This window comes from Ailuropoda melanoleuca, chromosome X, assembly GCF_002007445.2.
Source record: "Ailuropoda melanoleuca isolate Jingjing chromosome X, ASM200744v2, whole genome shotgun sequence".
Lineage (NCBI taxonomy): Eukaryota > Metazoa > Chordata > Mammalia > Carnivora > Ursidae > Ailuropoda > Ailuropoda melanoleuca.
This window is the reverse complement of record NC_048238.1, coordinates 46891251-46906381: the sequence shown is the minus strand read 5'-3', so window position 1 is coordinate 46906381 and position 15131 is coordinate 46891251. Positions and strand designations below refer to the sequence as shown.

Genomic DNA, 15131 nt, shown 5'->3' with positions numbered 1-15131 from the left:
GCCTGCTAAGGTGATAAGTTCCCCAATTTTTGGAGTTATTCAAGTAGAGTGAATGATCAACTCTCTGGGCTGCAGTGCTGATGCACAAGGAGGAAAGTTGAAGGTGCTGTCTTATAAGGTCCTTTCCAATCCTTATAGCCTGGGACAATGAGAAACATTTTTAAAAACTACATTTGAAGGAGTTGTTTCTATTCTTGGGAAACTCATTTATATGGCAATGCTTATTTCCTGGTATCAGCAAGCCTAGGATCTTAAAGGAAATATTAATGTGATTTGGACAGTAGGTACTTGGTATTTTCTGTGTCACAAGATCACAGGATTCCAGGGATTCATGAGGTGCTTCCCGCTAACTAAGGACATAAAGCCAATACAAATAACAAAACATTAGCCACAGAGGGGCTGAAAATCTAAGCCAGTGCATGTCAAACTTAAACATGAATCAAAGTAACCTGAAGAGGTTCTTAAAACATAGATTAATGGACTCCACCCCAGAATTTCTGATTTTTATGTGTCTGGGGCCATGCCTGAGAAGTTGCATTCCTAATGAGTTTCCAGGTGATGCTAATGCTGCTGATTTGGTGACTACATTTTGAAAACCACTGATCTAAGAGAAAAACCATCAGCCTTGGAAGCTTAAGCCCCAAGGCTTTGTCTATGCTTTGCCCCTTAGAAGTATTTCTCTGGGGAATTTTCTTAAGTTTTTTCTTTCTGAGTCTCAATTCTCTGATCTGTAAAATGGTGGGGGGGCAGACTAAATAAGCTATAAGGGCCATTCTAGCTTTAAGGTGCTATATTTGAATAATAACTACCATTTATTGAGCCTTTACTCTGTGGTAGCCTCTGTACTGAGAGCTTTATATGAATTCAATCTCAGTCTTCATAAGACTATATGAAGAAGGAACAATTATTATCACCATAATAAAGATGAAAAAAACTGAGGTTTGACAAGAGTCACATAGAATACATGGTGAATGACGGAAAAATGTTCAAAATCATTAGCCATCAGGGAAATTCAAATCAAAACCACATTGAGATATCACCTTACACTAGTTAGAATGGCAAAAATTGACAATGCAAGAAACAACAATTGTTCAGAGGATGTGGAGAAAGGGGATCCCTCCTACATTGTTGGTGGGAATGCAAGTTGGTACAGCCACTCTGGAAAACCCTATGACCCAGCCATTGCACTACTGGGTATTTACCCCAAAGATAAAGACATAGTGAAGAGAAGGGCCATATGCACCCCAATGTTCATAGCAGCATTGTCCACAATAGCTAAATCGTGGAAGGAGCCAAGATGCCCTTCAACAGATGACTGGAATAAGAAGTTGTGGTCCATATATACAATGGAATATTACTCAGCTATCAGAAAGAACGAATACAATGGAATATTACTCAGCTATCAGAAAGAACGAATTCTCAACATTTGCTGCAACATGGATGGCACTGGAGGAGACAATGCTTAGTGAAATAAGTCAAGCAGAGAAAGACAATTATCATATGATTTCTCTCATCTATGGACCATAAGAACTAGGAAGATCATTAGGGGAAGAAAGGATAAAGAAAGGGGGGGTAATCAGAAGGGGGAATGAAGCATGAGAGACTATGGACTATGAGAAACAAACTGAGGGCCTCAGAGGGGAGGGGGTGGGGGAATGGGATAGGCTGGTGATGGGTGGTGGGGAGGGCACGTATTGCATGGTGCACTGGGTGATATACGCAACTAATGAATCATCGAACTTTACATCGGAAACCAGGGATGTACTGTATGGTACTAATGTAATTAAAAAAAACATTAAAAAAAAAGAATACATGGTGAATGAAAGACTTGACCATATAGATTGGTGTGGATCTGCAGCCTGGGCTATTTTATCCACTTAGCTGTAGAGCCTTGTAGAGAATGATGGTGTCTTTTCTCTGTACCTTCCTCACTCTGTGTTCCAGATGGAAAGCACCATCAAACAGTCTGAGAATGACCTAAATAAGTTGCTAGAGTCTACCCGGCGGCTACATGATGAGTATAAGCCACTGAAGGAACATGTGGATGCCCTACGCATGACTCTAGGCCTGCAGAGGCTCCCTGACCTATGTGAAGAGGAGGAGAAGCTCTCCTTGGAGTAAGATGCCTATTTCCTGTCCCTGCACCATACACACAACACACACACACACACACACACACACACACACACAACACACACATATACACACACATACAGAGGCACATATACACACATAAAGCCTGGTTTAAAAGTGGTACCCATCATACCCAGTCCTAGCTTCAGCCCTGTCAGTGACTGACTCATTGTAGGACCTTGGGCAAGTCTCTGTGTATCAAAATAAGGATGATTAGACTAGTATTACCAGGTAGTTTTTTTTTTTAAATTCTTTGTGCAATTTTGATAACACAAGACTGTGTCTAAGACTCTGTGTGTGTGTGGGGGGGAGTGTGAGTGACTCTTAAGAGGTCACTTAAGAGGTCACTTCCAAAGTCAAGGTCTTTGAAAACATAGAAGGCTGGGCTTTCATGGTCTCCAGGGGCTAGCCTGGAACTTCATCTTAAGGCCCAGAATTAAGAACTACACTCATCTTACAGAGAGAGTTCAGTTCAGTAGTAGGAAGCACATTTCCTTAAAGTAGAGCAGGCTGCCTGTGGAAGTGGTAAGCTTCATATTCCTAGAAGTATGTCAACAGGGGCCTGAGGACACTTAATGGGAATATTGCAAGGGTACATGGGATGAACAGTAGGCAAATGCCCTTTAGGGACTTTGCTAGCCCTGCAAGTCTTGATTTTCTGGATCTGTCAGAGCCAGGGAGGAGGAGGATTACCCTTCCCATCAGACAATGGCCCAGGTACCCAGGGAGAAGAACCTTGTGCTGGGGATGGTGCAGGAACTTTCTATAGTGAGCCACAGCCCAACCCCTTTGGTTCTGTGGCATAGAGTCTTTAAGAGCCACAAGGTTCTCCTTGCTTTCAGAATGATCCAACTAATGTCTTTCATCTCCAAAGTTACTTTGAGAAGCAGAAAGCGGAGTGGCAGACAGAGCCTCAGGAGCCCCCAATCCCTGAGTCTCTGGCCGCTGCAGCTGCTGCTGCCCAGCAACTCCAAGTGGCTAGAAAGCAGGACACTCGGCAGACAGCCACCTTCAGGCAGCAACCCCCACCTATGAAGGTAAGTGAGCTGGGTAGGGGTTGTGGAGGAAGCTAGGTATCTTCAAGCAGCCCCATGGAAGACTAGGATTGGGGCTTTGTAGTTATCTATTTGGTGCCTTTCTAAAACAGCCTTTGCTTGGGACAGAGGAAGGGTTGGTGTATATGTGCTATAGCAGAACAGCTCTTTTTATTGCTTCATATTCCCCCAAAGGGCTACAATGCAGTAAGGTTGGCAGGCTCTGCTAAAGCATAATTTTAAAAAGTTAGCAACAAGATTTGTGAAAATATGTAGTGAGCATGTGTTGTTAATGAGGGAGTCAGCAGGATTACAAAATTGGTTCCAAAAGCATGAGAAACAGATAACTATACAGTAAGAAAAGGAAAGGAATGTTGAAATAAGTTTGCAAAATTAAATACAGAACTAGTTGATGTCCTACAGGGCAATAAACTGTAACCTTTGTGATTATCTTTTCTTTGGAACAGAAATTATCTACATCTCTACTGGGCAAAAACCATTTGTAGCTTATTAGCATAAATCATGGTTTGGGAAAATATTGGGAAATCACAATCGCTTTCTGGACCCTTAGGTATCAGAAGTTTGAACCGTAGGCTAGAAGAATCTGATCACTAACTTTCTTTGTCCCCCCAGGCTTGCTTGTCATGTCATCAGCAAATTCACCGGAATGCACCTATATGTCCTCTGTGCAAAGCCAAGAGTAGGTCCCGGAACCCCAAAAAGCCAAAACGGAAGCAGGATGAATGAAGAGATGGAGAACACATAGAGCTCTACTACACATAACCCCTCCCCTTGGCCAAAGTGATTAATATCCTGATTTGAAACCACCCTACCCCGCCTCTACTGAGTTTCCTTTTTAATGTGATGGAAGCACAACCCCTCTCACTTTGCTCTTATTCTTTCTTCTCTTGGGGTTTCTGACTTAAGAAGAGATATGGTTCAGATGCTAATGACAGTGTATCTGATGATCCCTTCTCTCCCACCCACATTTTAACCCCTGCCTTTTTTTGAAGCTGAGGGAAGGGCAGAACACCCAGATGTGATTCTCCGCCTTTTGTGTCTGATGCCTGGGGCCTAAGGGCTGAGGGCCGGAGGAAGCTCTTGTGTCAGGTGAAGGCTCCAGTGTGCCCCCTCCCTGTACTTTTGCTTTAGGCTCTGAAGGGACAACAGTCTTCTTGCTGGACTTCCCAGTAGAATTGGTGTATATATCTTTCCCACACACCCCCTCATTTCATCTCATCTAAGCAAGGCCCAGAGGTAAGTTGGACAAGCCCTCCTTTTCATATGAATTTAGGAGGCCTGGCTGTTATTATGAAGTTCACTTTCATGCCAGTCTCCCAGATATGCTAAAGTTCTCAGGTACAGGTTGTACGTCTAAAGATCCTGAGACTGCAGGCCTTTCCCATAACCTTCATTTTTCAAATCGGTGGCAAAAGTTCCCCACAGTAAAATCAGAGAGCTACACCCACTCCACAAGTCCTAAATAACTTGCTGCCTAAATCACCGGGCTCTACTGCAGGGGCTACCTTAGGATAAGAGGGGCCCCAGGCTGATACCTGTGTTGCCAAATGCTCAAAAATATTTTGTTCAAAACCATTCTGGCACTTATTCAATGATATATATTAGGGGTTAGAGGCATGAGTTGAGAATCAAGTGAGTGCCAATCATTTTATGTATGTAAGAGGGTGGGATTTCTGCTCCAGTCATCTCTCCCTCTTGGGTCTGCCTTCTTCTGTAAGGCAGTCTCAGCTCAGGTCAGCTGCTGGCCACCCCCTTTCCTATAGATTCTGTTGGTGGCCTTCCCTTACAAAAGAAAAGGCACTGGACTCCCCAGGATCCCCAGGCCCTACAGTTCTCCTCTGCACCAAAATCAGATCTCTAGTCATGTCACTCTCAGACTTAAAGGACAGAGATGAGGGTTGACTTTAGATCCAAGTCTCAGTCCTTGGCTGGGGAAAGAGGATATTTTCCCTTCCTTTCTTAACTGTAGTTTTAAGTTGCCACATTGTGTGTTTATTCATAATATAAAAAGTTCCTCTGCTCCTTGAACGTGAGTGTTATGTCTGTACAAATTCTTTTAAATAAACATTTGTTTATTGGAGTGAATGCTGATGAGTGCCTATAATTACTGAGTAATAGAAAAGATATAGTGACTTTTCCCCTTCTGGGTAGCTCTGCACTTTTATTCACTCAACCCTACAAATGAGGAAACCAAACATACCAGTGCACAATAATTTACCCTATTAGTATTAGTATTAGTATTTCCATTTATTCAGTATTTACTCTGTGTTAATCTGTGCAAGATGCTTTATGTGCATGTTTGTATTTGATTTTCTTTTTTTAATTATGTTCAGTTAGCCACTATATAGTACAATATTAGTTTTTGATGTAGTGTTCAGTGATTCATTAATCAAAATAATCTTTCAAGCTAAGTGTTTTTATTACCATTTTCCAAAAAGGTAAACCAAAGCTCAGAAAAATTAAATAACTTGCCCATAGTTAAATAACTGGTAAAATAAATTTCAAGATTTGAATCCAGAATTGGTTCTGGAGCCCAATTTTTTTCTACTTTTCTCTATGATCTTTTTTTTTTCTTTAAGCCTTTCTCCCTTTTGGGATGGTTTGATAATAGGAGTAGATGAAATAACTCTAAATTAGAAATTAGGGACTAGGAATCCAGTGACTGATGCAGGAATACAAAGGCCTCGCTCTTTACAGAGATACAATAGGGAACAACAGTGAAAGACCATCCTAGTTTCAGAGCTCTCCATAGGGTGGACTGAGGTTTCCATTAAAACTGCATTGCAGTTCATCAGTACCTCCTGCTCAACCCTGCCTCCTCTAATGCTTTTCCACTACAAGTGTTAATCCGAAGGCCTCCCTAATTAACATCCTATACATTAAATAGTCCCAGTGCTTCCCGGTAACCCAATAGCTGACAAAATGCCTTTGTGCCTCAGTGTCCTTATCTGGAAAATGGGAAAAATAATAATATCCATTTCTGGGGCTATTGTAAGCAATGCTAAGTACATAGTGAGCACTCAAGTGTTAACCTTCAGGTAGATTGAATGATTGGTCAAAGAAATACTATTTATCTTACCTGATATTACTTCATCACCCCAGATTTTTTTCATCTACAAGCCTGCTTTTGAGGTGGCCCAGGCTCACTGTGGTCAAAGAGAGGACACTCAGCTGTGTGATTTGGGGTCTATCTTAACCTGTATAGGCCTCAGTAGGTCCCTATAAGTATATGAGGGGTGGTTATTGCTCTGCATCCTTGCACACTGGAGGTCAGATTTGTCTATTTTAAAAGTCACTTGTAGCACCACTAACTAGATCAGCCATTTCCCAAAGACACTTCTGAATGAGAAGGAACAAGCATGTGTTGAGCACCTACACCTGATAGCCACTGGGTGGGATGCTACTATCTCATTTATTTTCTTTGGTTCTTTTATCTATTGTTGTGAACAAACCACCCCAAAATTTAGTGGTTTAAACAAAAATGGAACTTTACATCAAAAACTAGGGATGTACTGTATGGTGACTAACATAATATAATAAATTTATTAAAAAATTTATTTGCTCACGATCTGCAATTTGTACAAGACTTGCTGGGAACATCTTATTTATATCCCATGTGGTGCTGCCTCAGACAGCTTGGCTAGATCTGGAGAATCCATGGTATCTGCACCTTCATATCTGGCAACTCAGCTGGGGTGGCTGGAAGAGCTGAAGGCTGCCTCGGCTTCCCACCTCCTTTGTTAGTATTTTATTATCAACAGCCTCTACTTCTCCATTTGGCCTCTCTTCTAAGTAGAGTAGTCAGATATTTTTTACACGGTGGAAGGCTTCCAAAGGGTAAAAAACAAAGCCTTTGTGGCATAAGACCAGAAGTGATACAGCAACATTGCTGCTGTGTTCTATTGGTCTAAACAACTCACACAGCAAGCCCAAATTTAAAAAGTGGGGAATATCCTAACAGGAAGGGCTACATACTTGTCAGAGATGGGAGGAATTGTTGGCCATATTTACAGACAATCTACCACATTTTCCAACAACCTTGCAAGGAAGGTGTTATTTGTGCCCATTTTATAAATAATAAAACTGTGGCTCAAAGAGGCAATGTAGTTGCCCAACAACTAAGAAAAATGCACAGCCAGGAGTCAGACCCAGGTCCCTCTTACTCTAAGGCTGTGTTCCTTCTGCCTAACTACACTGCTGACATGAAGTCTGAGACCTGCTTAAGGGAGAATGAAGAAAGAAAGAGAAGGAATAAAAATAGAGTGAAATAAGAAGACAATGGGGATGGACAAGAGAGAAAAGTTTGGGGGCACCTGAGTGCCTCAGTCGGTTAAGGATCTGCCTTTGGCTCAGGTCATGATCCCAGAGTTCTGGGATCAAGTCCTGCATCAGTCTTCCTGCTCCCTCTACCCTTCCCCCCTGCTTGTGATCTCTCTCTCTCTCTTTCTCACTCTCAGATAAACAAAATCTTTTTAAAAGGGGAAAAAAGAGAAAAGGTTGAGGAGGAGAGTAAAGGAAGTTAATTGCATTGGTAAAATCATTTACACTTAAAGCACCTTTTCAACATTCTCATTTGATGCTTATGTTAATACCCTGTATTTTTAGTACTGCATGTATTATTACCATTCACATTTTACAGATGAGACCCAGAGAGGGGAACTGACTTGACCAAAGTCACAAAGCAAGTTAAGCAACTAGAGCCACAACTAGAACTCAGGTCTTCCAATCTTGGAATAACCCAGTCTGGGGACCTCTTTACATTTTTGACACAGTGGGGATGATTATTTTAATTTGAAGTTTTATGTTTTTCTTCCATGTTTCATTTATTTTTTAATTTTAAGATTTGACTTAAATTCACATTAACATATAGTGTAGTATTAGTTTCAGGAGTAAAATTTAGTGATTTATCACTTGCATATAGCAGCCAATGCTCATTACAAGCAACCTCCTTAATACCTATCACCCATTTACCACATCTCCCCACCCACGACCCCTCCAGGATTCATGACTTTCTTCCTTATACTTAAGAGTCTCTTATGATTTGCCTCCCTCTCTAATTTTATCTTATTTTTTTTCCTTTCCCCTATTTTGATCTGTTTTGTTTCTTAAATTCCACATATGAGTGAAATCATACAGTATTTGACTTTCACTGACTTATTTTGATTAGCATAATATATTCTAGTTCCATTCTTGTCACTGCAAATGGTAAGATTTCCTTCTTTTTATGGCTGACTAATATTCCATTATATATATACCAGATCTTTTTTATCCATTTAGCCGTTGGTTGATATTTGTGCTGTTTCCATATTTTGGCTACTGTGGATAGTGTTGCTATAAACATTGTGGTGCATATGTCTCTTTGAATCAATTTTTTTTTAGTATCCTTTGGATAAATACCAGGTAGTGCAACTTGTGGGTCATACGGTAGTTCCAATTTACTTTTTTGAGGAACCTCCATACTGTTTTCCAGAGTGGCTGCACCAGTTTGCATTCCCCACAACAGTGTAAGAGGGTTCTCCATTCTCCACATCCTTGCCAACATCTGTTGTTTCCTCAGTTGTTAATTTTAGCTATCTTTTTTTAAAAATATAAATCCTTTATTTAAATTCAATTTAGTTAACATATACCGTATTCTTGGTTTCAGGGGTAGATTTTAGTGATTCATCAGATGCATATAACATCCAGGGTTCATTACATCAATGCTCTCCTTAATGCTCATCACCAATTACCCCTTCCCCCTCACCAGCCTCCCCTCCAGTAACCCTGAGTCTGTTTCCTAGAGTCAAGCATCTCTTACAGTTTGCCTTCCTCTCTATTTTCATTTTATTTTATTTTCCTTCCTTTTCCCTGTGTTGATCTGTTTTGTTTCTGAAATTTGACACATGAGTGAAATCATGTGGTATTTGTCTTTCTCTGACTTATTTTGCTTAGCATAATATCCTCTACTTCCACTGATGTCCATGCAAATGGCAAGATTTCATTTTTTCGATGGCTGAGTAACATTCATATATATATATATATATATATATATATGTATGTATATGTATGGTGTATATATATATATGTATGTATATGTGTGGTGTGTGTGTGTGTATATATACACAACTGGGCTATTTCCATATTTGGGCTATTGTGGACATTGCTGCTATAAACACTGGGGTGCAGGTGCCCCTTCGAATCACAATGATTCTATTCTTAGATAAATACTTAGTACTGCAGTTGGCTGGGTCAATGGTGTAGCTCTATTTTTAATGTTTTGAGGAACCTCCATACTATTTTACAGAGTGGCTGTACCAGTTTGCATTCCCACCAAAACTGTAAGAAGATTCCCCTTTTCACCATCCTCACCAACACCTGTTGTTTCCTGAGTTCTTAATTTTATCCATTCTGATTGTTGTGAGGTGGTATCTCATTGTGGGTTATTTTTTACATTTTTTTAAAGATTTTATTTATTTATTCGACAGAGATAGAGACAGCCAGCGAGAGAGGGAACACAAGCAGGGGGAGTGGGAGAGGAAGAAGCAGGCTCATAGTGGAGGAGCCTGATGTGGGGCTCGATCCCATAATGCCGGGATCACGCCCTGAGCCGAAGGCAGATGCTTAACCACTGTGCCACCCAGGCGCCCCTATTTTTTACATTTTTTATTATGTTATGTTAGTCACCATCTTTAGTTTTGATTTGGATTCCCATGATCCCGAATGATGTTGACCATTTTTTCATTTGTCTGTTGGTCATTTGTATGTCTTCTTTGGAAAAATGTCTGTTCATGTCTTCTGCCCATTTTTTTGACTGGACTATTTGTTTTTTGGGTGTTGAGTTTCATAAGTGCTTTATAGATCTTTGATACTAGCCCTTTATCTGATATATCATTTATAAATACCTTCTCCTATTTCATAGGTTGTCTTTTAGTTTGGTAGATTATTTCTTTGCTATGCAAAAGCTTCTTATTTAGATGAGGTCCCAATAGTTCATTTTGCCTTTTGTCTCTCTTGAATTTTGAGATGTGTTTAGCAAGAAATTGCTCCAGTGGAGGTCAAAGAGGTTGTTGTCCATGTTCTCCTCCAGGATTTTGATGGATTACTGTCTCACATTTAGGTCTTTAATCCATTTTGAGTTTCTTTGGTGTATAGTGTACAGTGGTCTAGTTCATTCTTCTGCATGTGGCTGTCCAATTTTCACAGCACCATTTGTTGAAGAGACTGTCTTTTATTCATTGGATATTCTTTCCTGTTTTGTCAAAGATTAGTTCACAGTAGAGCTGAGGGTCAATTTCTGGGTTCTCAATTATATTCCATTGATCTATGGGTCTGTCTTTGTACCAGTACCATACACTCTTTATGATTATAGCTTTGAAATACAGCTTGAAGTGGGGAATTCTGATGTCTCCAGCTTTGGTTTTACTTTTCACGTTACTTTTCTTATTCAGAGTCTTTTTTGTTTCCATACAAATTATAGGATTGTTTATTCCACCTCTGTTAAAAATGATAATGGTATTTTGATAGAGTTTTTTTAATTTAAATTCAATTAGCCAACATATATTACATCATTGGTTTTGATATAATGTTCAATGATTCACCAGTTGCACAAAACACCCAGTGCTCATCACCTCGCATGCCCTCTTAATGCCCATTACCCAGTTACCCCATTCTGCCACCCACTTCCATTTCCACAACCCTCAGTTTGCTTCCCAGAGTCAAGAGTCTGCCATTGTTTTTTTCCCTCTCTGGTTATTCCCGTTCAGTTTTCCCTCCCTTCCCCTATTTTCCTCTGCACTATTCCTTATATTCAACATATGAGTGAAACCATATGATAATTGTCTTTCTCTGACTGACTTATTTCACTTAGAATAATCCCCTCCAGTTCCATCCATGTTGATGCAAATGGTAGGTATTCATCCTTTCTGATGACTAATATTCCATTGTATGTATGAACCACATCTTCTTTATCAATTCTTCTGTTGAAGGACTTCTTGGCTCCTTCCACAGTTTGGCTATTGTGAACATTGCTGCTGTGAACATTGGGGTGCATATTCCCCTTCTTTTCATTACATCTGTATCTTTGTGGTAAATACCCAGGAGTGCAATTGCTGGGTCATAGGGTACCTCTATTTTTAACTTCTTGAGGAACCTTCATACTATTTTCAAGAGTGGCTGTACCAGGGGTGCCTGGGTAGCACAGTTAAGCATCTGCCTTCGGCTCAGGGTGTGATCCCAGCATTATGGGATCGAGCCCCACATCAGGCTCCTCCGCTGGAAGCCTGCTTCTTCCTCTCCCACTCCCCCTGCTTGTGTTCCCTCTCTCGCTGGCTGTCTCTGTCAAATAAATAAATAAAATCTTTAAAAAAAAAAAGAGTGGCTGTACCAGCTTATATTCCCACCACAGTGTAAGAGGATCCCCTTTCTCCACATCCTCAGCAACATTTGTTGTTCCATGTCTTGTTAATTTTTTAAAAATATTTTATTCATTTATTTGAGAGAGAAAGATGCTGTGAGAGAGGGAACACAAGCAGGGAGAGTGGAGAAGGAGAAGCAGGCTTCCCGCTGAGCAGGGAGCCCAATGCAGGGCTCGATCCCAGAACACTGGGATCATGACCTGAGCCGAAGGCAGACGCTTAATGACTGAGCCACCCAGGAGCCCCCCGTCTTGTTAATTTTAACCACTCTAACTGGTGTGGTTTTTATTTGTATTTTCCTGATGGCAAGTGATGTGGAGCATTTTTTTCATGTGTCTTTTGGATGTTTATATGTCCTTTTTGGAGAAGAGTCACTTCACATCTTCTGCCCATTTCATTATTGGATTATTCATTTTTGAGTGTTGAGTTTGAGAAGTTCTTTATAGATCTTGAATACTAGCCCTTTACCTGTTATGTCATTTGCAAATATCTTCTCCCATTCCATAAGTTACCTTTTACTTTTGCTGATTGTTTCCTTTGTTGTGAAGAAGCTTTTTATCTTGACGAAGTCCCAATAGTTCATTTTTGCTTTTATGTTCCTTGCCTTTAGATACGTGTCTCGAAAGAAGTTGCTGTGGCCAATGTTAAAGAGGTGATGGCCTATGTTCTTTTCTAGGATTTTGATGGATTCCTGTCCCATGTTTAGGTCTTTCATCCATTTTGAATTTATATTTGTGTATGGCGTAAGAGAATGGTCCAGTTTTATTTTTCTGCATGTGGCTGTCCAATGTTCCCAGCATCATTTATTGAAGAGACTGTCTTTTTTCCATTGGATATTCGTTCCTGCTTTGTCAAAGATTAGTTGAGCATAGAGTTGAGAGTCCATTTCTGGGCTCTCTATTCTGTTCCACTGATCTATGTGTTTGTTTTTGTGCCAATACCATGCTGTCTTGATCATCATAGCTTTGTAATATAGCTTGAGGTCAGGCATCATGATGCCTCCAGCATTGGCTTTCTTTTTCAACATTCCTTTGGCTATTCTGGTCTTTTCTGGTTCCGTACAAATTTTAGGATTATTTGTTCCAGCTCTGTGAAAAATGTTGGTGTTATTTTGATAGGGATTGCATTGAATGTATAGATTTCTCTAGGTAGCATAGACATTTTAACAATATATTTCTTCCAATCCCTTAATATGTAATGTTTTTACATTTCTTTGTTTCCTCCTGAATTTCTTTCATAAGTGTTCTGTAGTTTTTGGTGTACAGATCCTTTACCACCTGGGTTAGGTTTATTCCTAGGTATCTTATGTTTTTTGGTTCAATTGTAAATGGGGTCCATTCCTTAATTTATCTTTCTTCTGTTTCATTATAGTACATAGAAATGCAACTGATTTCTGTGCATTGATTTTATATCCTGCCATGTTGCTGGATTTTTGTTAGAGTTCTAGCAATTTTATGGTGGAGTCTTTTGGATTTTCCACATAAAATATCATGTCATCTTTGAAGAGAGAGACTTTGACTTCTTTGCTAATTTGAATACCTTTCCATTCTTTTTGTTGTATGATTGCTGATGCTAGGAATTCTAGTACTAAGTTGAACAATAGTGGTGAGAGTGGGCGATCCTGGTGTGTTCCTGACTTTAAGGAAAAAGCTCTCAGTTTTTCTCCATTGTGAATGATATTCACTGTGGGCTTTTCATAGATGGTTTTCATGACGTTGAGGTATGTTCCCTCTATCTCTACACTGTGGAGAGTTTTAATCAAGAAAGGATGTTGTATTTTGTCAAATGCTTTTTCTGGATCAGTTGAGAGATTCATATCCTTCTTGTTCTTCCTTTTATTAATGTGATGTATCAGATTGATTGATTTGCAATCGTTGCATCCCAGGAATACATGCAATTTGGTCATGGTGAATAATCTTTTTAATATACTGTTGGATCCTATCAGCTAGTAACTTGGTGAGAATTTTGGCTTCCATGTTCATCACGGACATTGGTCTGTAATTCTTTTTGATGGAGTCTTTGTCTGGTTTTGGTATCAAGGTAATGCTGGCCTCATAGAAAAGTTTGGAAGTTTTCCATCCATTTTTATTTTTGGAAACAGCGTCAATAAGATAGGTATGATTTCTTCCTTAAATGTTTGGTAGACTTCCCGTGAAGCCATTTGGCCCTGGACTCCTGTATTTTGGGATATTTTTTATTACCTCTTCAATTTCATTTCTGGTCATGGTCTATTCAGATTGTTCTGGAAACTCTTTATCTGTCCTTCTATTCTGAATGACAGCCTTGCTGGATAAAGTCCTCTTAGCTGCATACGTTTCCCATTTATTATGTTGAATATATCATGCCCGTCCTTTCTGGCTTGACATGTCTCTGTGGACAGCTCTGATGCCAGTGCTATGTTTCTACCCTTGTAGGTTTAGGACTTCTTGTCCTCAGCTGCTTTTAAGATTTTCACTTTATCTTTGGAATCTGTTTCACTACAATATGTTGAGATGTTGATTTATTATTATTCATTTTGAGGGAGGTTTTCTGTGCCTGCTGGACTTGAATGCCTGTTTCCTTCCCCAGATTAGGAAACTTGTCACCTATAGGTTGTTCAAATAAACCTTCTGTCCCTCTCTCTCACTCTTCATTTTCTGGGACCCCTGTTGTTTTGCTTTATGGAATTGCTGAGTTCTTGAAGTAACCCTTTGTGATCCATTATTTGTCTTTCTTTGTTCCTTACAGCTCCTTTATTTTTCCATCATATTATCTTCTATATCAATGACTCTCTCTTTTGCCCTTCTTCTCCTCGCCATTAGAGACTTCATTAGTGATTGCATTTCAGTAATAGCAATTTTAATTCTTGCCTGATTAGATTTTAGTTATTTTCTTTCTATAGTGAGGGGTTTTCCAGTGTCTTCTATGCTCTTTCAAGCCCAGCTATTATCTTTATAATTTTTTTAATTCTAATTCAGACATCTTCTATCCATGTTGATTAAATCCTTGACAGTGAGTACTGCCTCCTGTTCTCTCTTTTTTGTTAAGTTTTTCCATCTCATCTTTATGTCCATAAATGAATAGATGAAGAGAGGAAAAGACAAAAATAGTAACAACAGAAAATTAGAAACAAAGCAAAACTTTTAAAAGTCAAACAAGAAGTAAAACAGAACAAAACAACAAACTACATCCCNATATATATATATGAAACAATACATTAAAAGACAATGAATGGAAACCAAAATTTAAAATATATGTATATATATAACACACATATAAAGATAAAATTAAAAAAAGAATTAAGAAAAGAATTGATAAACAGCTGAAAAAAATAAAACTGAAAGACCACTGCAGTAACATCATCATCATCATCATCAAATAATAATAATAATAAACAACCTCAAATGCTATATACCTTTTCCCCAAATGCTGAAGTTCTTCAGTTCTTATGTCAGTAAACTTGATGCTAGGTAATTGTCCCTGCTGGTCTTCTGGTGGAGGGACCTGTTGCACTGAATCTCAGGTTTCTTTGCCAGGGTAGAATTGTCCTCCCTTGCCAGGGGGCTGGACT

At 39.5% G+C, this 15131-nt stretch overlaps 1 protein-coding gene across 2 annotated transcripts in view; it reads left to right on the top strand.

The window, feature by feature from the left end:
• Positions 1-5542, top strand: part of ZC4H2 (zinc finger C4H2-type containing) — a 58679-nt gene extending 53137 nt beyond the window's left edge. The window contains exons 3-5 of one of the 2 annotated variants that reach the window (XM_034649635.1): positions 1945-2117; positions 3008-3170; positions 3801-5536. In XM_034649635.1, the coding sequence (XP_034505526.1) occupies positions 1945-2117; positions 3008-3170; positions 3801-3914 (450 nt within the window). In that variant the 3' untranslated portion in view covers positions 3915-5536. Of the gene's footprint in view, positions 1-1944; positions 2118-3007; positions 3171-3800 lie in introns of both variants that reach the window. The other variant, XM_034649636.1, reaches the window with a different exon arrangement.
• The last annotated feature ends 9589 nt before the right edge of the window (positions 5543-15131 follow it).